Here is a 27,396-nt window from a genome sequence, read left to right as displayed (position 1 = left end):
CGAAGCGAGAAGAGGTGCTTATTCTTAGTCCTGCGGGAGTCACGAGGGTGGAAAAGAAGAGGCAAATCCTCCTCTGATTGAGCTAATTACCGCTGGTGTTTTATTTTATTTGGTTGTTTAGCCCCTCATTCTATAATCATGTGTATTTTCTCCATTCCTGTTCATGTGTCTTCTCGCAATTATCACTGGCCCCGTGTATCTCCTAATCGCTATAACCGGCCTGCTCTCGTCTATCCCACGTGCTCCACTGAGATCCAACATCTAGTTTCAGGTGGCCTGTGGAACTGCCAGTCAGCTGTTCCTAAGGCTGACTTCATCTCTGGCTACGCCTCCCTGCAGTCTCTGGATTTCCTTGCTCTCACTGAGACCTGGATTACTCCATCCAACACATCCACCCCAGCAGCTCTCTCCACAGCATATTCCTTCTCCCATACACCTAGACCCACTGGCAGAGGAGGTGGCACTGGTCTCCTGCTCTCTCCCAAATGGAGCTTCTCCATCTTCAAGCTACCTAACTCCACTCCTTCCACCTTTGAATTCCATGCCGTCACAGTAACCCATCCTATACAACTAACCATTGTTGTTCTCTACCGTCCACCAGGCGCCTTGGGGGACTTCTTGGAGGAATTAGATCCTCTCCTCTCACACATCCCTGAATCTGGCCCTCCCGCTGTACTTCTCGGAGACTTCAACCTCCAGACAGGGAAGATAGACGAACTAACATCTCTGTTAACCACCTTTGCTTTCTCACTGTCTCCGTCCCCACCAACTCATAAAGCTGGCAGTGTCCTTGATCTCATATTCTCAAGGAACTGCGCTACTTCTAACCTCTCTGTAAACCCGCTCCACACATCCGATCACTTCTTCATTTCATTCTCTTTACCCCTTTCCAAACATAACGAGCTAATCTCTTCTCATCCTGCACCTGTCCGCCGTAACCTCCGTTCCCTCTCCCCCTCTACCTTTGCCTCCTCGGTGCTCTCAGCCCTCCCTTCCTCTGACTCGTTCCAACTCCTGCCTCCAAACTCTGCTGCAGAAACTCTCCTCTCTACTCTCTCATCCTCTCTGGACTCTCTCTGTCCTCTCACATCTCGGCAGGCTCGCCAGTCCCCTCCTGCTCCCTGGCTAAATGACGCACTGCGTGCTAATAGAACCGTCCTTAGGGCAGCTGAGCGGAAACGGTGGAAATCCAAACACCATGACGACCTCCTAACCTATCAGGCTCTCCTCTCCTCTTTCTCTGCTTCGATCTCTCAGGCAAAAAGCACTTTCTTTCAAGATGAGATCCAATCTTCCTATTCCAATCCCAAAAAACTATTTTCCATCTTCTCCACCCTCTTGGACCCTCCCAAAGCCCCTCCCCCCTCCTCCCCTCTGTCAAGCGACTTTGTTAACCACTTTGAAAAAAAGGTTGATGATATTCGCTCTTCTTTTTCTGACTCACCTCTACTCACCGCTGGGTCACCAGACCCTCCTTCCACCCGCACACTGACCTCCTTTTCCCCTCTCTCTCCACGTGAGGTTCTTACCCTCATTACCTCTGCCCGCCCTACCACCTGTCCTCTGGACCCTATCCCCTCAAACCTCCTTCAGACTATCGCTCCTGATATTCTACCGTTTCTCACCCATTTCATCAACACTTCTCTAACTTCTGGTCACTTTCCAAACAGTCTCAAGGAGGCGAGAGTAAACCCTCTCCTAAAGAAACCCACTCTCGACCCGTCTGATGTTATAAACTACAGGCCTGTCTCTCTCCTCCCGTTCCTGTCTAAAACACTTGAACGCGTCTTTAAACAACTCTCCTGCTATCTCCATCAGAACAACCTTCTGGATCCGCACCAGTCTGGTTTCAAGGCAGGTCACTCCACAGAAACTGCCCTCCTTGCTGTCACTGAGGAACTGCACACTGCTAAAGCAGCCTCCCTCTCCTCTGTCATCATCCTGTTGGACCTGTCTGCTGCATTCGACACGGTGAACCATCAGATCCTCCTTCACTCTCCAAGAACTTGGAGTTTCAGGCTCTGCACTTTCCCTCCTCACCTCATACCTCAAAGACCGTACCTACAGGGTAACTTGTGGCGCATTTCCACTGCAACGGGGTAGCCCCGTTTAAGCGTCCCTAAGCGTCCTCGCTCAGGCCTCGGGCTGCCTCGCTGGCCGGCCGAGGCCGTGGCGCATTTCCATTACAGTTTAGGACCTGGGGTAGCAACGCAGTGTAGGCGGGGCGATCAGCTTTTTGGTCGGAGCGACGCTGGGTAAAACTGCAGTGGCGTCATCTTCAATGCGACACAACTCACAAAACACACACAACAATGGAGGATGTGGAAGCGATCGTTTACTTGTTTCTTGGTGTGTGGCTTGTTATCACAGCAAGAAGGAAAGTGATCACAGCAAGCATTGTATTGTATTCATTGTATTGAACATAAATAAATCCTTTTTTTTTCATATACATGTGTTTGTCAAATGTTTTAAACAAATGTTATCTGAATTGAATATTTAGTAAATATTTGAATTTCAAGCACCAGTAAGTACTGCCCCATAATAAGAACATTTGAGGAAATATCAGATCATGAAAAGAAAATCTTTCTAATCAATTAAGCGAATATCAAAGCTAACTATAAACATAAATACTAAAGTGTAAAACACAGCAAAACTATATTCATAAATGCAAGTGTAAAATAGTGTGGACAATTGTAAACATGGATGGAGGCTAAAGTATCCACAACATAAAATAATATATTAAATATAACCTCAATCTTTCTTCTAGACATGTTAAAAGCTTGAATGGGTTATAGGTTTCTTTTGTTCTCTCGTCTTTGAAATATATAAGGAATGTGTTGTTTGAGTCTAGTAGAACGAGGGTATTACAATTGAGCAATTTCTACATGTATTATGTATTTATCATGTATTCTTAATACCATTACAAAATAAACATGTAATAATGTTTTAGAGGACCTCAAGCTAGCAAACTCAATTTCTTGCTTTAAATCTCTTAAAACTAAGGGGCTTTTTCCTAACTGATGGTGTTTGTTATTGCTTTATAAATTCATGTATGTTTATGATTTGTTTCTGTTGGGTGCCATTCATTATCAACAAGAGATAAGATAAGTCAAAGAAGTACTTTATTGATGGCAGTATAAAAATACAAATGTTGTATCAAAAAGGCATGCCATTAAACAATACAAATAAAAAATGTAAAACTGAATTGCAGCCAGCATAGATATACATGGAATTGTAAATATAAAATGAACATTTTAAAGAAAATAAATAAACAAGGAAGTACAAATGTTGCATTTAAAAATTAACTAGATAAAAAATATATAATATGTACAATAACTATTAAGGTTTTTTGAAGTATCAGGGAGGAGACGGGCCACGTCGTCTGCCCAGTCATGGTGCCGTTCCTGCTGGGCCCGATCCTCTCCTCCTCGTTTCCTCTTGCCTGGGTGACAATAAGATAATAATTAGCAATAAGGAAAACACACAGGACAGGTACAGGTCACACAAGGATATAAGAATAACATGTATAAACAGAACAACAGTAAGGTGAACTAAAGAAAGTTCTGGCCCTAGATGTTTACAATGATTGTGAAAGTGAATTACATTATGTCCAGCCTGTTGATAATGAATATAAATATATGTATATGATAGGATGTCACACACAACTGTACTAGCTGCTTACTAGCTAAGACTTTACTTGTAACAGAGCATTTCCACACAGTGGTATAGCTTATTTTAATTACTGACGATGGATGATCCAAGGTTTAAAAAAACAAAACACAATTCCAGTCGTTTTGCCATTTCTATTTCTTACCTAGAACCACACGCTGCGGTGTCGTGATGGCACTCGGTGTTGGTGGTTGAGGTGGTGTCGATTCTTCGGCTGGGGTCCGTTCTGGATTCAATGACGATGTGGACGGAACACTGCCATCACCCGTTGTTCGGGAATGTTCCTCCTCACGAGTCCCAATGTAATCATCTAGAACAGCAACATGACTTGTTAATTCCACAAACTACTGCAGCACAATACTAAATAGCAACAACAACTATAGAAAAGAAAAACTGAACGTAAACAATGGCACATATGGTGTTAGCAAACAATAGCTCTAGCTAAGGCTATCTGCCTAGGCTATCTGCCTTAGCTAGCTATGTAGCTCTTCGGGGCTCCATAAAAGCATGGGTTGCCGAACATTAATGTAAGGATAAAATAGACTTCTTTGTTAGAAGTGAGCGTACCTTGCAGGGACTCCAGTAAAGCCGTTGCCGTTTTCCCTACATCGCAGGAAAGTCCTCGAAAATCCGCGTTCGGACATCTGTGCAGAGACATCCTGGAACACTTCCACATTTCGCGTTGTTCCGTCGAGCTCCCGCTGGATTTTATCATCCCCAATGAGATGTGGGAACGTCGTCACCTCCTCGGTCGACCACGGTGTGCTTTTCTTCGACGTTGCCATTTTTGTAGCTCCTCCGTTTACAAAATGCTGCAAGCTTGCTTCTTGATATATATGTGACGCGAGGGATGATCTCGCTCGCGATCTTGTGACGATTCTCTCTGACCAATCAGCAGTCAAGTGTTGACGTCACAGCCCTGGCCTGGTCTGATAGAACCACGATTTTATGGGGGCGGAAAAAGAGGGAAAAAGTACCCGCTAGCCGGTACTAGGCTATATGGAAATGCCACCAAAAACTGGCCTGGCCGCTTGAGGACGGTTCAGGACGCTTAAACGGGGCTACCCGCTGCAGTGGAAATGCGCCATTGGAGAGGGTCCGAGTCCGACCCTTGTCAATTAACTACAAGGGTCCCTCAGGGCTCTGTTCTTGGTCCCCTCCTCTTCTCCTTGTACACAAACTCGCTCGGATCTGTCATTAGCCCGCATGGTTTTTCATACCACTGCTACGCTGACGACACCCAATTAATTCTGTCCTTCCCCCGCTCAGAGACCCAGGTCGTCGCACGCATCTCTGCTTGTTTAGCTGACATCTCTCAGTGGATGTCTGCTCATCACCTCAAGCTCAACCTTGACAAAACTGAACTGCTTTTCCTTCCAGGAAAAGATTGTCCCTCTCTTGACCTGACTATCAACATCGGCTCCTCTGTTGTTTCCCCGACCCAGACTGCAAGGAATCTGGGTGTGATCCTAGATAACAACCTGTCCTTCACTGCAAACATCGCTGCTACAACCCGTTGCTGCAGATACACGCTTTACAGCATCAGGAGGATACGCCCCCAGCTGACCCAGAAAGCCACGCAGGTTCTGGTCCAGGCTCTCGTCACCTCACGCCTAGACTACTGCAACTCCCTCCTGGCTGGTCTACCTGCATGTGCCATCCGACCTCTGCAGTTCATTCAGAATGCAGCGGCTCGTCTGGTCTTCAACCTTCCTAAATACTCCCACACCACGCCGCTCCTCCGCTCCCTCCACTGGCTTCCGGTAACTGCTAGAATCCACTTCAAGACACTGGTACTTGCGTACCATGCTGCGAATGGATCTGGCCCTTCCTACATCTAGGACATGGTTAAACCGTACACCCCAGCACGTGCACTCCACTCTGCATCAGCCAAACGACTCGCTGCACCCTCGCTGCGAGGGGGACCCAAGTTCCCATCAGCAGAAACACGTGGGTTTGCTATCCTGGCTCCAAGATGGTGGAATGAGCTCCCCATTGACATCAGGACAGCAGATAGCTTACACACCTTCCGGCGCAGACTGAAAACTCATCTCTTTCGACTCCACCTCGAGGATAGAACTACTAACAAAGCACTGCTAACAGAGCACTTATATACTAACAAAGGGCTGGCTTATCTATAGCCAGTTGAGCAGCACTTGAAATGTTTGGCTCTATGAAACCTGATGTACTTTATGATTCTGTTTTCTTCAAGGTTGTGTCTTCCTGGTCGAATGCACTTATTGTAAGTCGCTTTGGATAAAAGCGTCAGCTAAATGCAATGTAATGTACATTTTGAATGACGCTGCGACGTAGCGCAAGCTACTTAAAGGGTGGGTGGATTCCCTGACGTAGACGTCAAGATCACCAGCCAATCAGGATTGGCGTAATGAGATTGATGCTTCTGTTTGCATACGCGTTGAGGCGCATCCCATAGTGAGACATCTCACTTCATGTTACTCTAAGAACTGGGGTTACCTAAGTGACGTATAGTTATGGAAATAAACAAAGGAGTCCAATGGAGGTGTTTCAGACAGGGGGGTAAATGCAGACCATTTACATGCACAGAAACCCATATAACACACTACAGGGAAGGGGAAACCCTGTAACATTCTGAATGCACTTTTACACATTTTTTTTTGCTGTTGGCAAACTGCAAACAGTCTCGACAGGGCTACCCACATACACATGTTTGAGAACTCTTACATTCATTAAATTTGAGTTTATATAGATCTAGATAGTCCAAAATGCAGGAAGTCATCGCTTGTTGTGTTGTACCATGCCAGCTTATGCACTGCCCTGGAAGAACATGTTTTACAGTACCATGAGATTGTAAAGGATGATACAAAGTGTGTTTACCTACCTTCCCAGTCCAGCTGTACCTATTAGGTGTCTACACTTTCTGTGTGAAGAATACTGAGACCTTATTGTAATAACAGACTTGTATTGTACATTGTATTGAGAAACCCCAGAGGAGGTAACATTTCCTAATGCCAGCAGATGTCTTTCATCAGCCATTTAGTTTCCCCTTCATTAAACATTTCCACAAATCTAGCCACTAATTACACTAACAAGCTTAGTGAGGAGGTGACACACCCTCAGACCCTGGGGAGAATGAGATGGCCTCTTTCTGAGTCATTTCACACACACACACACACACACACACACACACACACACACACACACACACACACACACACACACACACACACACACACACACACACGCATTTTACAATAAACTTCCGTTGGGTCGTTTAAAAACAAATATCGCGAATCGCAATATCTGTCTGAAGATGTAGGCACAGCCGAGAGAAAACCACACAACGAGCTTTATAAAAACACACACACACACACACACACACACACACACACACACACACACACACACACACACACACACACACACACACACACACACACACACACACACACACACACACACACACACACACACACACACACACACACACACACACACACACACACACACACACACACACACACTCTGCACTATTAATATGAGGGGCGTGCCCCAAGTACAGTTCGACCTGTCTGTCACTGACAGACGTTGTGTCATTGCAGCTTCCTTAGTTGGTCACGCGGGAGTGTCTCCCATAGTGAAACACCTCACTCTGTTATCAGAGGACCAAGGTTACGTTAAGTAACCCAAAGTTCTTTGCTCTTCTTTTAATGAAGAAATATTCAGTTTTGACATATCTGATGCAATAACAGCAGCTAACCTCTTTAGGATGCGACATTGTTGTAAGCAAACATTATGTTTAATTTGAAACACATCAAGAAGGCCCTGAAAAAAACCTCTTGAACCAGCTTTGGTGATATATGACTGAAAATGGCTTCCAGCTGGAATTAAATCACACATATGTGACATTAGGCAAGGGACATAGTTTGAGAAAGTGTGTGCGCGTGTGTGCGCGCGCATGCGTGTGTGTGTGCGTGCGTGCTGATTAGATGATGTAACTCAGGTGTGGGGCCCTATGTGGCATCGTTTTTCCAACCCGATTTAACCCACTAGACTATAAAGAGAACGTCGCTGTCCCTATGTTAATAATAATATCACGTCCACTGTAGCTAGGAAAAAGAAAACTAAGTTCAGTCAGTAAAAAAAGAATTTCGAGATTGAATGGAAAAAAAGTGATACAAATTCTGTGTGTGTGAATACAAATGTGTATAACCGACTTTTAATATATTAGATTGTTCTGAAATGAGGTTGCTTTGACACCTGTAATCTGGTTTACTTGGTCCAGACTACAGACAATCATATTGGTGCCTTGTTTTCCTATTGCAAATATACCATGGGGTTGTAAACAGAGGCTAGGCCCTAATGATTTACCAATGCTAGACACAAGCAATGACTAGACCCTGTCCATCTTTAGTGAAACAGCCATTAGCTTGGTGCAGACAGTTTAAACATCTATAACACTGCTTTATGTCCAAATGTCAGCTGCTGCGCCTTATTTAAAAGCTCTAACTATAACTGTGTTCCCAAGACTCTATTACTGATGATGCTGTCTCATTGTATTGTCTGTTGAAACACCCATTTCAGATTACTTGGCACTGACAATGTTTGATATTGGACTCAACCCAAAGGTCCTGATCCAGGTCTCTTAAAGTGATAAGCTTAAAACAATAATATGAGTTTGCCACAGTGCCCACCTGAAGCTCTCTGACACTGTTACATTTTCTCATCAGTAAATTAACTTGGTACAATACCAGTGTTACCAATTAGACCAGACATTAAACAAACAAATATATTAATGTATGACATTCAATATATGTAAAGCTCTTGATCTTTACCAATGGATGGATGTGTGTTTTGCTTCTACCTTTAAACGTTGACACCAAATCCTCCCTAATGTAATGTACTCCTCTTTACTGTGACTTTGCTGCTGCTGCTGTACTGGGCCGACCCATATTTGTTTTAATTTTCTATGCTGATGTGATAAAAACATTTACCAAATTGGGATTAATAAAGTATATCTTATCTTATCTTAGAGGTATAATACGAACTGTTATTTGACTAACCTTCAAAATGAATGTTGTACATACCTTCAAATACATAAATGAACGAGGTGCAATGTGCAGGAGTGTACATTTAAAACCTTTAAAAGTCATATCCACTTTATGCATTTTTTTGCATCTATATTGCTGTTTTGTATCTCTTACTGTCATCAGTCATTTTTATTCACCATCTGTTTCTCCTTCCTTTCTTTTTTTCCTTCTGTCTTTGCTCTGTCTGGTTTTCTTGTTGTAGCCAACTGCAGCCCTCAGTGCCAGAACGGTGGAATGTGCCTCCGGCCTCAGCTCTGCGTCTGCAAACCTGGCTCAAAGGGGAATGCATGCGAGCAGCAGACGGTGCCCACACACCCCTTCCCTCTGCCGGGGAGTGGACCCACCAACGGGCACGGCACTGGCTCCTCAAACGGACACACGTATGGACACAATGGGGTTCCCCACCGGCCCATACCTCAGCAGGCTGCTCCTAGTGGTTACGCCCCCCTTTCATCTAACACCATGGCCCAGATGAAACTAAGTGTCAAGCCAGCCCTCCAGCACGTACGGCCACATTACGTCCAACAACAGTAAGTACCACTCCTCTTATTTGTTCAGGACAAATCAGCTGAACTCTATGCTGTCTTTCACCAACTTCAAATGTATTTCTTCGAGTAGGTCACTAAACACTTTTTCTCGTCCACTGTTGAGCATCCCCTGCATAAACTTACGTTATTTAACCACAACTACAAAAAAACAACATTTTAGAAAATACAGATCGCCCACATCCTAAAACACATACAAATAGAAGGCCAGTGAAAGTGTTTTTTCATTCTTAATTTAGGCAGTAAAACTAGAGAAAATCACAACATTGTTCACTCCACTGTTTTGTTTTTACCCACTGAGCAATCTATGTGAATACAAATGTTTTAAACTAAACATTTCAGCTGTGGGAGTAAGCATGGAAACTATTGTAACCAAAACACATTGTTGGTTGTGTGAGGACCTACTTTAGTTTAAAACAATTCCTATTAGTATGTAGTGGCGCTACTGTGACATGTTTCCATACTTCAAGAAGGAAAACCCCAAAAATCACAATAGGGTCCCCTCCGTAATGTTAAATCTGGGCCTAACATAAACCTTATAGGGAAATATTGCACAGATTGCTATATATATCCTTTATTTAACCAGGTAAAAGACTCATTCAGATTAAAATCTCTTTTTCAAGAGTGTTACCCAGTTTTGTTCTCACTGTAGGAACCAGCATCTGAATACAATCTTGGGAGCGCAGGCCATATAGACTTTCTCTTTGACACATATATGTGCAAATGTAGGAGGGAAACAACCCAAGCAGAGATTTATAAATAAAACCCAACCAATGGGAAAGTCTGCGAGCAGACAAAGATGGCCAATTAGCAGCAGCATATAAAGTGCAATGGTGTACTCGATATCCACATCCAGTAATAGATCGTAAGGCACAATGGTACACAGTATCCAAGCTCTTTAGGCACTGGTCAGAGGCACTCATGTCTAGCAGGTCGTTGCCGATATCAAATGCTTCCTTGGCTGAAAAGAGAAACAGGATTTATTTCTGTAAAATAAATCTAATTTTATTTTTAGCTTTTAAACGATAGTTACGGCTGTAACTACGGTTCTATGAGTCCCGGATGACCGCCAGAAGCCGTGCTTTAAGCACTGGATATGTCCATCGCGCGCATGCGTAGCTCGAGTACCAATAACAACAAAGTCACCTGTGACCCACGTGACACCGGCTATATCAGCCGGTGTCGTCAGAGGATCTGTTCCTTTCATCTTCTCGCTGCGCGAGAGTACCGTGGCTACGTTTTTGTAGCCTACAGCGTTCAGGTTTGAACGTTTGATCCGAGGGATTGCTCTGCCAGCAGCTGGCCGCGTGAAGCTTCACGACTGACAGTCGGAGCTACGGGTCGTTAAACGCGTCCTCCAGGAGCTATGCCGGCTGTGCAGAGCCTCGACAGACAGGTTTGTGTCAGCTTGTTGCTGGTGATGGCTGTGTTTCCACACCCTCTCCCAGCCAAGTTGTCCTGATTGCTGTCTTATTTTTTGTTTGGCTTAGACTTTCTGGTGATGACAGTGTTCCCGCTTCCTCTCCCATAAAGTTGCCCTTATGCTCTTTTGAAAGTTCTGCTTGTGGCGTTGTGCCCGAGCTATCATTAGCATTTGAGTCCCAGCTTTGGCTGTGTCCCTCATTCGATTTAGTATGGAAAGCCCAGAGTGTCATATTTTAAACCCGTTTTTCGTTTAGATGCAGAGAGTAAGGCAGGTAGCTGGTGAAGGCTGTGTTCCAGCACCCGCTCCCGGTTATGCTGCATCTGGCATTCGTCTCTAACTCAGCCGGCAGTGTTCTCGCCCCCGCTCCTGGTAGACGCTGAGCTGCCGTGTTTATTAATCCAGCCAGGTGAAGGCAGTGCTCAGAGGATCTGTTCCCAGAATCTTCTCTTCTCGCGAGCACACAAGAATTCTGAGTGACAGGGAACTCTGGCGGTCATCCGGGACTCATAGAACCGTAGTTACAGCCGTAACTATCGTTCTATTTCGTCCCTACTGACCGCCAGAGGCGGTGCTTTAAGCACTGGATGACTTATACCAACAATGTCATGAATAATCCAAGCCCTTGCTCACCACTGGATGCAGCGGAGCTCGTTAAAAGGACCACGCCCAAAGAATGGGGAGTGGCGACATTGACCTGATGACAACTGGAGAATGTGCCAGAAGACGCCCACGACGCCGCGGCGCAGATGGTCTCCAGGGGCACCACCCTCAGGGCAGCCCAAGATGTTGAGATGCTCCTTGTAGAGTGGCATCTCAGCCTGATGGCAGGGGGCGGCCACTGGCCCCGTAAGCCTGTGAGATGGTATCGACAACCCAGTGGGGCAGCCACTGGTTATAGGGCATAACCTTCTTTAGTGCCGCCAGGGCAAAATCAAGAGTTGCTCCTACTGCCGTATACAGGCAGTATCCTTGATATACGCCCTTTGGGCACCCCCAGGGCACAGCAACTTCGATGTGCCGTACTCCTGAATGTCAAAGCCTGCCAGCTGGGCAGGCTGATTGAAGTGGGTGTGTGGAAGGACCCCTGGCAGGAATACCACATTTGCCCAAAGGGCAACGCCTGAGAGTCCCACCTCGGGCATGTATTGTTTATGGAGAGGACATGCAACTCCCCGACTCGCTTCCCTGAGGCTATGGCAAGCAGAAATGCTGCCTTCGTGGGCAGCCACCTAATCCCCACCTGGACCAGGGGCTCGAAGGGAGGAGATGATAGGGCATCCGGCAGCAGGGGCAGGTCCCAAGCCGGAGCCCTCAGAGTGCTAGGGGGACGCTGCCGTAAAGCCCCTCTCATAAAGAGGGACACCGACCTGTGGCACCCCGCCGTGGCGCCGTCGACCCGAACATGTCGGGCAGAAATCGCAGCCACATAAATTCAGAGTGGAGTGAGAACGTCCACTATCTAGAAGGGACTGTTGTCTAAGCAACAACGTACATGCTGTCCCCAAGGAACACGCACATTTTTGCCCCCCAGTAGGGGTAGAAAGTGCGTGAGTGCAAGCTGCACAGCCCGAAGCTCTAGCACGTTGACCTGGCGCGCACTCTGCTGGGCAGACCGCTGACCCTGAACGGTCCTGCCCTGCCGCACTGCACCCCACCCTGAGAGACATGCACCTATGGTGATGGTCTCCTGGCGGGATGGGATGGTGCCCATGGGCACGCCCACCAGGAGATAGGCCCTGCCCCTCCAGCGTGACAGAGAGTGGAGGCAATGCTGCAACACCCTGACTTCCCTGTGCCTGTGCCACTTGGCGTCCAAGTGAAGGCTGTTCAGCCATATCTGCATGGGGCGCAACGACAGCGGGCCTAAGGGCCCAGCGTCCGAGGCAGCTGCCAGTCGGCCCAAGGGCCGGAGGAACTGAATATAAGGCACCATCTTGCCCGGCCCACGTGGAAGTAGGCATCCCTCAAATCCACGGTTGAGAACCACTCCACCTGTGCATATAGAATGGCAGCACCTTCAGGAATCTGTTGATTCCTCTGAGGTCCAAGATCGGTAAAAATCCACCGACTTTCTTGCTCACGAGAAAGTACGCCGAGTAGAACCCCCTGGGCTAAGCAGAGGATCTTACTGGCTTGATTGCGTCCTTGGACAGAAGGACGGACAACTCTTGGGCCAGAGCTAGGGCCCCTGCCGGATCGCTGATGACTGTCAATTAGACCCAGCCGAAGGCTAGGGGCCGGAGCTGCGGTCCGTACCCCTGGGTTAAGGTGAAAACCACCCAAGGGCCGAAAGTACAGACCGCCCAGTAACTGAGCTGCTGGGAAAGCAGCCGACGACCGCCCCCCGGGATTTCAGGGCCCAGCCCCCCGGCCCCTGGAGCCTCTTGGGGGGCGCCTGGAAGGCGGGCGACCTGGGGCACGAAAGTCATTGGGAGGCGGTTGAGTGGGCTGCTAAGACCTCTGCAGACCACCCGTGTAATCCGGCGGCTGAGTGCGACTGCTAGAGCGGCCCCTGGGCCTGCTGGGAGTGGGCACAGGTCTGCGAAGACCCGAGAGCTGCTGCCTGGTCTGCCTAGCTTGGGCAGCACGCTCCAGTGCCTCCAGGGCAGCTGACCTAAACAGCTCCACTGGCTCGACTGGTACGCTACGGAGGACTCCCCTACATGCCTCCGTTAGTGGTGACTGGGCCAGCCAAACCTGGCGACGAGTCTGTACCAGCGACAAGGCATCCTCAGAGGTGCGTCAACCGAAGGAGGTGCGTCAGCCGAAGGAGGTGCGTCAGCCGAAGGAGGTGCGCCAACCGTAGGAGGTGCGCCAACCGAAGGAGGTGCGCCAACCGAAGAGGGGGGGGGACAGGCGGCCCGCTAGCAGCCCGCTAGCAGCCCGCTAGCAGCCCGCTAGCAGCCCGCTAGCAGCCCCTACACCGGGCCCAGGCTGAAGGGCCAAGAGGCGACTTCATCATGCCCCTATCGGCAGCTAGCCGATCCACTTTAGAGGACAGCCTGTTTCTAGTCCTTCTATTGGGGGGAGCACACATAGCCATCGCTCCCTTAAGTCGCCGGGAACGGCCGAATTGATCTGGAGGAGGATGTGACAAGGAGAGGTGTCTGTTGGCTGCTGCCAGACATTCCACCTCAGTGATTCTAGCCACTCTGAGTGCCCGAGGCATGGAGCTACAGCCCATGCAGGCGTTTACCGTGAGAACCTCCCTCAGATGCTCCAATTTCCTCCCCACTGACCGCCAGAGGCGGCCGAGGCAGGAGGGGCAGCGGTCGTGGCCGTCCTCGGGCTCAAGAGAAGCCATACAGGCGCTACATGAATGAGCCATTCTGTAGGTAGCCAGATGCAGCGTAGCCGGGAGCGGGTGAGAGACCACAGCCTTCACCAGCTACCTGCTTAATGGAAAGAGTAGAGCGTTGCTGCTACTCGCCGAACAGAAAGAGGGATGTAATTACACCCACGTTACCGGCAGAGGGAGCGGGAGCGAGAGCACTGCCTTCACCTGGCTGGATTAATAAACACGGCAGCTCAGCGTCTACCAGGACCAGTTGTCATCAGGTCAATGTCGCCACTCCCCATTCTTTGGGCGTGGTCCTTTTAACGAGCTCCGCTGCTTCCAGTGGTGAGCAAGGGCTTGGATTATTCATGACATTGTTGGTATACGTCATCCAGTGCTTAAAGCACCGCCTCTGGCGGTCAGTAGGGACGAAATAGAACGATAGTTACGGCTGTAACTACGGTTCCATGAGTCCCGGATGACCGCCAGAGTTCCCTGTCACTCAGAATTCTTGTGTGCTCGCGAGAAGATTCTGGGAACAGATCCTCTGATGACACCGGCTGATATAGCGAGCAATGCCTTCACCTGGCTGGATTAATAAACACGGCAGCTCAGCGTCTACCAGGAGCAGGGGCGAGAACACTGCCGGCTGAGTTAGAGACGAATGCCAGATGCAGCATAACCGGGAGCGGGTGCGGGAACACAGTCTTCACCAGCTACCTGCCTTACTCTCTGCATCTAAACGAAAAACGGGTTTAAAATATGACACTCTGGGCTTTCCATACTAAATCGAATGAGGGACACAGCCAAAGCTGGGACTCAAATTCTAATGATAGCTCGGGCACAACGCCACAAGCAGAACTTTCAAAAGAGCATAAGGGCAACTTTATGGGAGAGGAAGCGGGAACACTGTCGTCACCAGAAAGTCTAAGCCAAACAAAAAATAAGAGGGCAATCAGGACAACTTGGCTGGGAGAGGGTGCGGGAACACAGCCATCACCAGCAACAAGCTGACACAAACCTGTCTGTCGAGGCTCTGCACAGCGCACAGCCGGCCACAGCTCCTGGAGGACGCGTTAACGACCCGTAGCTCCGACTGTCAGTCGTGAAGCTGCACGCAGCCAGCTGCTGGCAGAGCAATCCCTCAGATCAAACGTTCAAACCTGAACTCTGTAGGCTACAAAAATGTAGCCACGGTACTCTCGCGCAGCGAGAAGATGAAAGGAACAGATCCTCTGACGACACCGGCTGATATAGCCGGTGTCACGTGGGTCACAGGTGACTTTGTTGTTATTGGTACTCGAGCTGCGCATGCGCGCGGTGGACATATCCAGTGCTTAAAGCACCGCCTCTGGCGGTCAGTAGGGACGAAATAGAACAACATTTTCCGTGTGTAACTTCAAAGACAAGTTCTGTTCAATAAGAAATCCCAGATATGTGTAAGTAGTGACCCTCTCAATGTCAGCCCCTTGAGCAGTACACATCTTGGGTAGATTAGATGGTAACTTTTTGCCATTCGAAAATATCATCACTTTTGTTGATATAAATGGGTTTGTATGACATCAGAGGCAGACTGGAGGAAATCTAGACTTTGCTCTATATAAGCGGAGGAATAATAAATAACAGTTCATCTGCATAAAAATGGTAAGAAGCATTTGCTAAATTATTACATAGATTATTTACATATATGGTAAAAGGAATCGGCCCTAATATGGAACCTTGTGGCACACCCTTTGCTATCGGGAGGAAGGAAGAAGAGGACCCCGAAAATTGGACGCATTGGGTTCTCGCTGATAAAGAATTTAAAAACCAACCTACAGTATGCCTAGATAAGCCGATACTGTGAAGTCTTTCCGCCAGGATGAGATGATCAACTGTGTCAAACGCCTTTGACAAATCAATAAATAGAGCTGCACAATACCTTTTACAGTCCAATGCAGAGGTTGCGCTAGACTTTTTCGCTGCCCGTCATTTTGATGGACAGGATCGTAAAACTTCCTTCACCCCCCCCGGTGAAGGGTGCACAGCGTAAAGCCAAACCTCACAGACATTTCAATGATTTGTACGGCACAGTTAGGTTTGGAAACGGTATGATTTCCTTTTTTGAGGGCATGCATAACACGGCATAACACCGGAGCCTCGCTGCGGAGAAACTTTGGCGCTGTTCTGAGTTTGTTCTAATCTGTCAAAATGACGGAGTGCTTTCAGATTTGTCTGTCATTGTTAAAAAAAATCCGTCATAGACGGAAAATATTCGGTTAACGCGACCTCTGGTCCAATGCCTCAATGATGTTGTTCATCACTTTAATAGCAGCAGTTGTTGTGCTGTGTTGTTTTTTAAAACCGGATTGGTGCTCTGACAAAATATCATTTGTGTCCAAGAATAATTTAAGTTGTTCACTGAGAAGCTTTTCAAGGACCTTCGCTACAACACATCATTTTGAAATTGGCCTATAATCATTAACAGATGAGGGATCCCCTCAATCTCAATCTTTATTTATTTATATAGCACATTTAAAACAACCTTCAGTTGACCAAAGTGCTGTGCAGGCAGTAACTACAATATTAAATCCCCTCCTTTCAGTAAAGGAAGAACATGTGCAGATTTCCATATGTTAGGAATCTCATTGTTGGAAAGAGTTAAATTAAAAAGATAAGTAAGCGGCTCAGCTATAAAGTCTGCAGCTAATTTAAGAAAATGAGGAGGAAGTTTGTCCGGACCTGCCGATTTGTGTGGATCCAGATTCTGCAATTCTTTATGGACCTCTATCCCTTTGATACATGTGAAATGTAATGGCTGAGCCACGGGATGGGATGGAGGTGGTGAGGAATCAACGTTCTGTCCAGGGTCCAAATGTAGGGACTCAAACAAAGAACCAGAATAAATAAAATGTTCATTAAAGACGTTGAGAATGGCCGATTTGTCAGTGAGAGTTTGCGAGGTAATTCATTTTTTGTTTCTGTTCATTTTTTGTTTCTGTTCCAAATGAGTTTTGTATTACCTTCCAGAACTTATTTGGATCATTTAAGTTACTAGTAGTATTAGACATGTAGTAATCAGATTTAGCCTTTTTAACTAGGAAGGTGAAACGATTTCGGAGCTGTCTAAAAACAATCCAATCCACTTGGGATTTCGATTGTCTGGCCCTTGACCAGGCAATATCCCTTTCCTTTAGAATGCTGGCCAGTTGAGGACTAAACCAGGGATCTTTAGCCCTTTCACCCTAAATTTGCGGAAAGGAGCATGTTTGTTTATAATTCTAATAAAAGCCTCATGAAAATAATCCCATGCCAGTTCAACATCACTAGTGAGAGAGATCTTGTTCCAATCAAAATCCAGGCTATAATCACTTGCAAAGTCATACCCTGGTAACTAATGTACTATTCAGTTTTATCCAAGGTATATTGTTTGCTTGCTGCCTGGTATCACATGTTATGAAACCCTGTACTGGTATGTGGCCCTGGGTTTGGGAACCTCTGCCTCAGAGGATTTATGTGTCCTGAAGAGAGAAACCTTGGATTACACTGGCAGTGTCTGTTGTTTCTGCACCAATCAGGTTCATATCAACATGAACATACTGATGTACCTTTTCCCAGCTCTGGGATTTATACCAGCTACCCTCTGCACATCTTGGCCTCTTTTCTTGTCTAATTGGGAGAGCATGGACACTGCTAACAAAGAATCATTGTGTTTTGGCGTCACACCTACTCATGGAGGCCAAGTCTGTTATCTGTCAAGCATTAGCCTAACCTGGTTTGGGGCTTCATCTGTTGATACTCACATATACAGTGTGTTTAGTTGCTAAATGACTCTTTGAAAGTATTGTAAATAGTAACGGCTGCAAGCCAACTCCACACAGATGCTGATTCCAGCATAGGGAATAGTCTGCGTTTTATTGAAACACTGATTGTTTTCTGTGAAGGCCGTCACTGAGCTTTGCAGTCAGCAGTGGTGTTAAGTAACCAAGTACATTTACTCAAGTACTATACTTACAGTAAGTACAATGTTGAGGGACCTGTACTTTACTTGATTATTTCAATGTGTTGCTACTTTGTACTTCTACTCCTCTTCAGTTCAGAGGTAAATGGTGTACTTTTACTCCACTACATGTATTAATACCTTTAGTTACTTTACAGATCTGGATGAATGATGTGAAATCTAATCAAGTCTTAAATCAGACCTGGAGTAAATCCACAAGCTACCCTGCAGTCTACAAAGTACTTCAGACTAGCTGCACCTTCACCAGCTACCCTGCAGTCTACAAAGTACTTCAGACTAGCTGCACCTTCACCAGCTACCCTGCAGTCTACAAAGTACTTCAGACTAGCTGCACCTTCACCAGCAACCCTGCAGTCTACAAAGTACTTCAGACTAGCTGCACCTTCACCAGCTACCCTGCAGTCTACAAAGTACTTCAGACTAGCTGCTCCTTCACCAGCTACCCTGCAGTCTACAAAGTACTTCAGACTAGCTGCTCCTTCACCAGCTACCCTGCAGTCTACAAAGTACTTCAGACTAGCTGCACCTCCTCCAGCTACCCTGCAGTCTACAAAGTACTTCAGACTAGCTGCACCTTCACCAGATTTGAGAACACTTTCATGATCAATCATTATAAAACATATCATATATATTATTCTGAAATGGACCAATCTGCACAATGACTACTTTCACTGTCGCTACTTTCACTACATTTTGATGATAATACTTTTCTACTTTCACTTGAGGAACATTTTGAATGCAGGACTTTAATTGTAACAGAGTATTTCTGCTCTTTGGTACTTCTTCTTTTACTTAAATACACCATCTGATTAATTCTTCAACCTCTGGCCATCAGTGTAAAAATAGGTACAATTTCTCCCTTTCATAAGTAGAGTTGAAATACCACTTCTGCTTTACTGTTGGCTTGCTGTGGCTCTCACTGCATCAGATGACTAGAGAATGTGCAGCCGCATCATCAGACACAGTAATAAAGGCCTGAAGCATGGACTTGAATCATCAGTTTGGAATTCAATGTAACAGCTTTATGTTGACAGAAACATCCAGAATCACCTGGCAAAGTTTCCAGTGCTGACACAGATCAGAGCAGACTTCTGATGTCGATGAATGATGGTTAGAATGTTAATGAATACATGTTGTGTCCTGTGTTTTACATGCACTGGTGAGGAGGTTTCTTATGCACAGGCACAAGTAATTGTTACCAGATCTGCGTCCTCTAAAGCTGCTCTCAATTTGGATTTGAGGATTTATCTCTCACAAGGAGCTGTTCTCCTATTGGTTCCTTCAACATATTTTACCATCTGATGGGAGAGATGATAGGGCAGTAATCCCCAGGGCCCAGGAGTTCAACACTTTTAATCTCAATCAGGTCCGATCAGATTTTGAAATCCCATTTTTTGTGATCCAGGGACAAGTCGGCCAAATGTTGTCCCTGGAGTTCAAAGCAATTCAGGATAGGATCACCCTGATCCAGATTACGACTTTTCAAGATGACTAGATCCTGAATATCAGTGCTTTAATCCTACCGAGCGCCATCTAGTGGATATGAAAAATACTACAAGGAAGACAAGAGACCACATTGCAGAGACATCTATAATGTCTAATTATATTTTTTTATTTGAAAGGTGATGACGGATGATAGACTTTTTTGTTGTTGAAGATATTTTTACTTTAATCTAAATTACATTTGTGATTGACAATCTTTGCTGTGATACTTTTATGAGCATAAACATTTATGTCATCGACATTTGGTTGAAAACAAAATAGGCCACCACATATGTGAGCAAAAATGGAAAAAATACAATGTATTTCCCATGAAGGCTAAACATTGTGTATTATTTCAGTTAACAAACTTTGCCATCTAATTTAAATTTAAACATATTTTAAAATAAATGGTACAGTACATTTTGCTCTGGTAATCCACTGGAGATCCACCCCTCTGGTGGGATCAGGATAATCCAGTTGTTTGGGATCAAACTGATCCCAACCCTGTGTTGTCGGTTTGAACCCGTTCTGAAGATCTGATCCAGATTAAAGCTTGGATTGGATATCAAAGTGATCCTAATCCTGTTTTTTGGTTTTGAACTCCCCAAAATCCAAATCTGATCCGACCAGATAGGGATTAAAAGTGTTGAACTCCTGGGCCCAGGTACTGAACTCAGGATCTCATCAGATAACTCAGGTGTACCCAACAGCTGAGTGAAAGAGACAGAAGAGTTCAGTTTCATTTGTTAAGTCGAAATGTTTTATACAGTGGAGGAAATAAGCATTTGACCCCTAGCAGATTTTCTAAATTTGCCCACTTACAAATAAATGTACAGTCTATAATTGTAATGGTAGGTTTATTTTAACAGTGAGAGTAAGAATATCAAAAAGAAAATCCAGAAATGTACATTATATAAAAGATAACAATTAATGTGCATTTAACTGAGGAAAATAAGTATTTGATGCCCTTGCAGAACATGTGTTAGGACTTGGTGGAGAAACCCTTGTTGGACGCAGAGGTCAGACGCTTCTTGTAGTAGGTCACCTGGTTTGTGAACATCTCAGGAAGGATGTTGGTCCACTCCTCTCCGAAGTTCCTCTCCAATCCTTCAGGTGTTGAGGCTGATGCTTGGCATCTCAATTTCAGCTCCCTCCACAGATGTTCTATGGGATTAAGGTCCGGAGACTGGCTAGGCCCCTCCCTCACCTAAATGTGCTTCTTCTTTAGCCACTCCTGTGTTGCCTTGGCCGTATGTTCAGGGTCATTGTCCTGCTGGAAGACCCCTCCATGACCCATGTTCAGTGTCCTGGCTGAGGGAAGGAGGCTATCGGCCAAGATGTTAAAGTACATGGACTGTCCATCCTCTCCTCGATGCAGGAAGTCCTCCTGTCCCCTTAGCAGAGAAACACCCCCAAAGCATAATGTTTCCACCTCCATGCTGACGGATGGTGTTCTGGGGTTATACTCAGCATTTCTCTTCCTCCAAACACGGCGTGTCGAGTTGATGTACAAAAAAAAAAAAAAAATCGCGATTTTGGTCTCATCTGACCTCATCATCTTCTCCTAAGTCTCTTTTTTGAATGATTCAGATGTTCCTCGGCACATTTCAGACGGGCCTTTTTGAGCAGGGGGCCTTCAGGCCCTGCAGGTTTTGATCCATTATGGTGTAGTGTGTTACCAATAGTTTTCTTGGTGGCTGTGTTCCCAGCTGCCTTGAGATCATTAACAAGTTCCTCCTGTGTAGTTCTGGGCTGACCCCTCACCTTTCTCATGACCATCAATACCCCATGGGCCAGATCTTGTATGGAGCCCCAGACCGAGGGCGACTGACGCTCATTTTGTGTTTCTTCTATTCCTGAATAATGGCACCAACAGTTGTCTCCTCCTCACCAAGCTGCTTTCTTGTGGTCTTGTAGCCAATCCCAGCCTTAATAATAATAATACATTTGATTTCTATAGCACTTTTCTTGAACCCAAAGACGCTTTACATTTGGGAGGAAGGGTAGACAAACAAAACAAAAACAAAACCAAAAAGAAACCCTGAAAGCCTTGTGGAGGTCTACAGTCTTGTCCCTGAGGTCCTTAGAAAACTCTTTAGTCTTGCCCATGGTGGAGAGGTTGGAATCTGATTGATTGATCCTGTGGACACTGGACAGGTGTCTTTTATACAGGTAACAAGTTGATATTAGGAGTACTTTTTTAAAGGAAGAGGAGTTATGTAACTGTCTGTGGGAGCCAGAATCCTTGTTGGTTGCAAGGGGATCAAATACTTATTTCCCACAGTTGCAAATGCAAATCAATTTTTATCTTAATGTTAATTTCTGGATTTTCTTTTTGATATTCTGTCTCTCATTACAATTATAGACTGTTAATTTCTTTGTAAGTGGGTACAATTACAAAATCGGCAAAGGATCAAATACTTATTTCCTCCACTGTATATAAATACATCATTTGGCTTTTATACCTACAGTCATTGGTGGACAAAGTTACACATATCTTGTACTTGAGTTAAAGTAGCAGTACCAGAGTGTAGGAATACTCTGTTACAAGAAAAAGTCCTGCATTCACAATGTTCCTCAAGTGAAAGTAGAAAAGTATTCTCATGAAAGCAGCGACAGTAAAAGTAGTCGTTGTGCAGATTGGTCCATTTTAGAATAATATACAGTGGGGCAAAAAAGTATTTAGTCAGCCACCAATTGTGCAAGTTCTCCCACTTAAAAAGATGAGAGAGGCCTGTACTTTCATCCTAGGTATACCTCAACTATGAGAGACAGAATGAGAAAAAAAAATCCAGAAAATCACATTGTCTGATTTTTAAAGAATTTATTTGCAAATTATGGTGAAAAATAAGTATTTGGTCACTAACAAAAGTTCATCTCAATACTTTGTTATATACCCTTTGTTGGCAATGCCAGAGGTCAAACGTTTTCTGTAAGTCTTCACAAGGTTTTCACACACTGTTGCTGGTATTTGGCCCAATCCTCCATGTAGATCTCCTCTAGAGCAGTGATGTTTTGGGGCTGTCGCTGGGCAACACAGACTTTTAACTCCCTCCAAAGATTTTCTATGGGGTTGAGATCTGGAGACTGGCTAGGCCACTCCAGGACCTTAAAATGCTTCTTAAGAAGCCACTCCTTCGTTGCCCGGGCGGTGTGTTTGTGATCATTGTCATGCTGAAAGACCCAGCCACGTTTCATCTTCAATGCCCTTGCTGATGGAAGGAGGTTGTCACTCAAAATCTCACGATACATGGCCCCATTCATTCTTTCCTTTACACGGATCAGTCGTCCTGGTCCCTTTGCAGAAACACAGCCCCAAAGCCTGATGGTTCCACCCCCATGTCTCACAGCAGGTGTTCTTTGGATGCAACTCAGCATTCTTTCTCCTCCAAACACATCTAGTTGAGTTTTTACCAAAAAGTTCTATTTTGGTTTCATCTGACCTTATGACATTCTCCCAATCCTCTTCTGGATCATCTAAATGCTCTCTAGCAAACTTCAGACGGGCCTGGACATGTACTGGCTTAAGCAGGGGGACACGTCTGGCACTGCAGGGTTTGAGTCCCTGGCGGCGTAGTGTGTTACTGATGGTAGCCTTTGTTACTTTGGTCCCAGCTCTCTGCAGGTCATTGACTAGGCAAGGGCAAGGCAAGGCAAGTTTATGTATATAACACTTTTCAACACAAGGCAATTCAAAGTGCTTTACAAAAAATGAAAGACATTAAGAAAATGGCATTTAAAAAATCAGTCATTAAAAAGAAAAGCTAATAAAATAAACATTAAAAGAAAAAATACATGGATAAAAGTTACAGTGCAGTCTAAGATATGAATAGTTCAATTAAAAGCAGCGACAAAAAGAAAAGTCTTCAGCCTGGATTTAAAATTAGTAAGAGTTGCAGCGGACCTGCAGGTTTCTGGGAGTTTGTTCCAGATATTTGGAGCATAATAACTGAACGCTGCTTCTCTATGTGTAGTTCTGACTCTGGGGACAGAAAGCTGACCAGTCCCTGAAGACCTGAGAGATCTGGATGGTTCATAATTTAGCAGGAGGTCAGAAATGTATTTTGGGCCTAAACCATTCAGTGCTTTATAAACCAGCAGCAGTATTTTGAAATCTATTCTTTGACACACAGGCAGCCAGTGTAAAGACTTCAGAACAGGAGTGATGTGATCCACTTTCTTAGTGTTAATGAGGACTCGAGCAGCGGCGTTCTGAATCAGCTGCAGCTTCCTAATAGATGTTTTAGTGAGACCTGTGAAGACACCATTGCAGTAGTCGAGTCTACTGAAGATAAAAGCATGGACAAGTTTTTCCAAATCCTGCTGTGACATTAGTCTTTTAATCCTAGATATATTCTTTAGGTGATAGTAGGCTGATTTAGTAACTGTTTTAATGTGACTGTTGAAACTCAGGTCAGAGTCCATGACTACACCTAGATTTCTGGCTTTATCTGTTGTTTTGAACATTGCAGACTGAAGCTCTGCGCTAACTTTTATACGTTCTGCCTTGGCTCCAAAAACCATTACCTCAGTTTTATCTTTGTTTAATTGGAGAAAGTTCTGACACATCCAGTCATTGATTTGTTCAATGCACTTACTCAGTGTTTGAATTGGAGCATAGTCTCCTGGTGAAATTGTTATGTAAATTTGTGTGTCATCTGCATAGCTATGGTAACTTATTTTGTTGTTCTTCATTATCTGAGCCAGTGGTAGCATGTAGACGTTAAAGAGAAGAGGCCCCAAGATGGAGCCTTGAGGAACCCCACATGTCATATTTGTCAACTCAGATGTGTATTCACCTATAGAAACAAAGTTGTTTCTGTCCTTTAAGTAGGATTCAAACCAATTTAGAACTGTTTCCGAAAGTCCCACCCAGTTTTCCAACAGTGTCAAACGCGGCACTAAGATCTAATAATACTAACACTGAAGTTCTGCCACTGTCTGTTTTTAAGTGGATGTCATTAAAGACCTTTACAAGAGCAGTCCCAGTGCTGTGGTTTGGACGAAAGCCTGACTGGAACACATCAAAACAGTTATTTAAATGCAAGAAATTACTCAACTGTTGAAAAACAACCTTCTCAATGATTTTACCTAGAAATGGGAGGTTTGATATGGCCTGTAATTGTTCATTACTGAAGCATCTAGATTATTCTTTTTTAAGAGCGGTTTAATGACTGCAGTTTTCAGGGCCTGTGGGAAAATACCTGAGTGAAGAGATTTGTTTACTATATGAAGTAGAGCTGAGGCCATGCAAGGAAAAACATCTTTGAAAAATCCTGTTGGAATAATATCAAGGCAGCAGGAGGAGGACTTCAGAAGTTGTATAATGTCCTCTAGGTTTTTATCATTAATCTGATGGAATTGTGTCATGGTGTCTGAATTGATATTAGTTGGACACAGAGACAACACATGTGCTGTTCCTGATGCAGAGGCACTGACTGCTTGTCTGATTTTCTGAATGTTGTCAGTGAAGAAGGCAAATTCATTGCACGCCCTGGTGGATAGAAATTCAGAGGCTACTGACACTGGGGGGTTAGTTAGTCTGTCGACGGAAGCAAACAAGGCACGTGCGTTGTTTTTGTTTTTGGTAATGATGTCAGAGAAGAACGATTGTCGTGCGTTTTTCAATTCCAAATTATAAAGGCCAAGTCTCTCTTTATAGATTTCAAAGTGAACCTGGAGATTTGTTTTTCGCCACCTGCGTTCAGCTTTTCGACATTCTCTTTTTTCTGTTTTCACGGTCATGGCCTTTCTCCATGGAGATATGTTCTTGCCAGACACTTCCTTTACCTTAATTGGAGCAATGGCATCTATAACATTTTTAATTTTTGAATTAAAATGATCTACTAGCTCATTTACTGAGGTGTTAGCAGGGGCAAGTGTGGAAGAAAGATTCTGAGTAAACATTTCCCTAGTATTTTCAGTTAAATATCGCTTTGTGGTTACCTCTTTTTGAAAATGTTTGAACAGAAATAGAGCTCTCAAAGAAAACACAGGAATGGTCAGAGAGCGCAACATCAGTCACCACAACCTTAGAGATATTCAGACCCTTTGAGATCATTAAGTCCAGAGTGTGCCCCTTATTGTGCGTGGGCTCCGTCACATGCTGAGTCAGTCCATAGCTATCAAGAGCACAACACAGTTCTTTAGCCCCTCTGTCCTGGGGGTTGTCAACATGGATGTTAAAATCACCAACAATGACTAGACGGTCAAAGTCAATACACACTATAGACAGCAGTTCGGTAAAGTCATCAAAAAAGCTTGCACAGTATTTGGGTGGTCTATAGATATTTAGGAACAGAGCTCGAGTGGAGCATTTCAGCTGAAGGGCCACATATTCAAAAGAATCAAAGTGTCCATACGATGTCTTCCTGCATTGAAGGGAATCATTGAACAGAATAGCAACTCCACCTCCTCTCTTATGCATTCTTTCCTGACTCATAAAACTAAAGTTGGGAGGGGTTGATTCGATAAGAACAGCTGCACTGTTATTTTGTTCAATCCAAGTTTCTGTTAAAAACATAAAATCGAGATTGTGCTCAGTGATAAAATCATTGATTAAAAATGTTTTCCTGCCAAAGACCTGACATTTAATAAAGCTAGTTTAAGTTCGTTAAACACACTATCAGTCAGGTTTTTTGTAACAAGCTGTGGCTGACATGGAATCACTGCTAAATTAGATAAACTCACACAAACGTTTGGGCGCTTCCTGTTTCTAAGATGATTCACCGCTCTTAATCTATTACCTATCAACACAGATATCGGCAAAGCTACAGGCAGGCAGGGCCCCGGCATGTCCTGGAGAGAGTTGAGAGTGCCATACGCCCTTGAGCCTGGACCCAGCACATATCAGTTTGCAGCATTTTGTACACACACATCCCTATCAGGCTTTGAAGGGGAGGGAGGACCCACCCAGATGGTGCGCATCTCTACTTCGGTGATTTTGGTGGGCGTCGTTGAGGGGCGGGGGTAAAGGACATGCTGCCAACCCTGCGTGTCGCCTTCATGCGGTCATCGAACTCCAGGGGGGTAGGCGAGGGTGAAAGGGTGAGCGGAGAGTAGAGAGAGCTGGGGGATGAATGAAGAGTATCCTCAAAGGCGTTGACAGGGGGAGGGTGACGGGCAGTGGAGACTCCTCCATGTGTCTCATAGGTCTCCCATAATCAGAACATTCCTCAGGCGGGTGCAGTGATACTTCTTCAGGGTTTTCTGCGCGATGTGTTGTGTCTTTCTCCTGTTTTGATTCCTCTTGCCGCTTGTCCTTGGCAGAGGGAACAGATTGATGACGCAGGCAGTTGAATATGTTAGAGATAAACAATTTCACTCCTGACTTGTTCAGGCAAACTCCATTTGCCTTGAAAAGGATGTCTGCGGTCCCAGAAAAAGTTAAAATGGTCAATGAAATGGACAGAATGGTCAGTACAGACAGTTGAAAGCCAGGTGTTCAGTGCACACAATCTGCTGAATATCTCCACTCCTCTTCTGACTGGCGGTAGAGGGCCACTGATGAACACCTCTGCATTTAGAGAGCTGGCAGTTTCCAACAGACATTTAAAGTCTTCTTTCAGCACTTCTGACTCTTGTTTCACAACATCATCTGTTCCAATGTGCAGAACCACATTCTTCACAGTCGGATGTTCAGCCCCAATATGCAGGATCTTCTCAGCCAAGTTAGAGAGCACATCCTTGGGAAAACAGAGTACTTTGGTGTTGTTCTTACTACACAGACTTTTTACATCTCTTACAGCAGAGTCACCCACAATCAGAGTTTCAGGCCCAGTCGTTAGCTTTCCCTCTAGCCTTTTACTTTTGGAGTAGCTATTGGTCCTTACCCTGCTGTGTGAAGAGGACAGGTTATCCAGGTCATCAGAAAGAGATCTCCGGCTCTCGGTCAGCGGAGCGTATCTGTTCTGGATTGGCACACTTGG

The 27,396-nt window shown here is 45.1% G+C and overlaps 1 protein-coding gene across 1 annotated transcript in view; it reads left to right on the top strand.

The window, feature by feature from the left end:
* ltbp1 (latent transforming growth factor beta binding protein 1) overlaps positions 1 to 27,396 on the top strand; it is a 246,222-nt gene that overhangs the window by 34,108 nt on the left and 184,718 nt on the right. The window contains exon 3 of the mRNA XM_071205713.1: positions 8,941 to 9,268. Coding sequence (XP_071061814.1) covers positions 8,941 to 9,268 — 328 coding nt within the window. The remainder of the gene's footprint in view (positions 1 to 8,940; positions 9,269 to 27,396) is intronic.

The sequence above is a fragment of the Pseudochaenichthys georgianus genome, chromosome 15, assembly GCF_902827115.2.
Source record: "Pseudochaenichthys georgianus chromosome 15, fPseGeo1.2, whole genome shotgun sequence".
NCBI classification, from domain to species: domain Eukaryota; kingdom Metazoa; phylum Chordata; class Actinopteri; order Perciformes; family Channichthyidae; genus Pseudochaenichthys; species Pseudochaenichthys georgianus.
The sequence above is the reverse complement of the archived record's forward strand: the minus strand, read 5'-3'. Positions and strand labels throughout refer to the sequence as shown.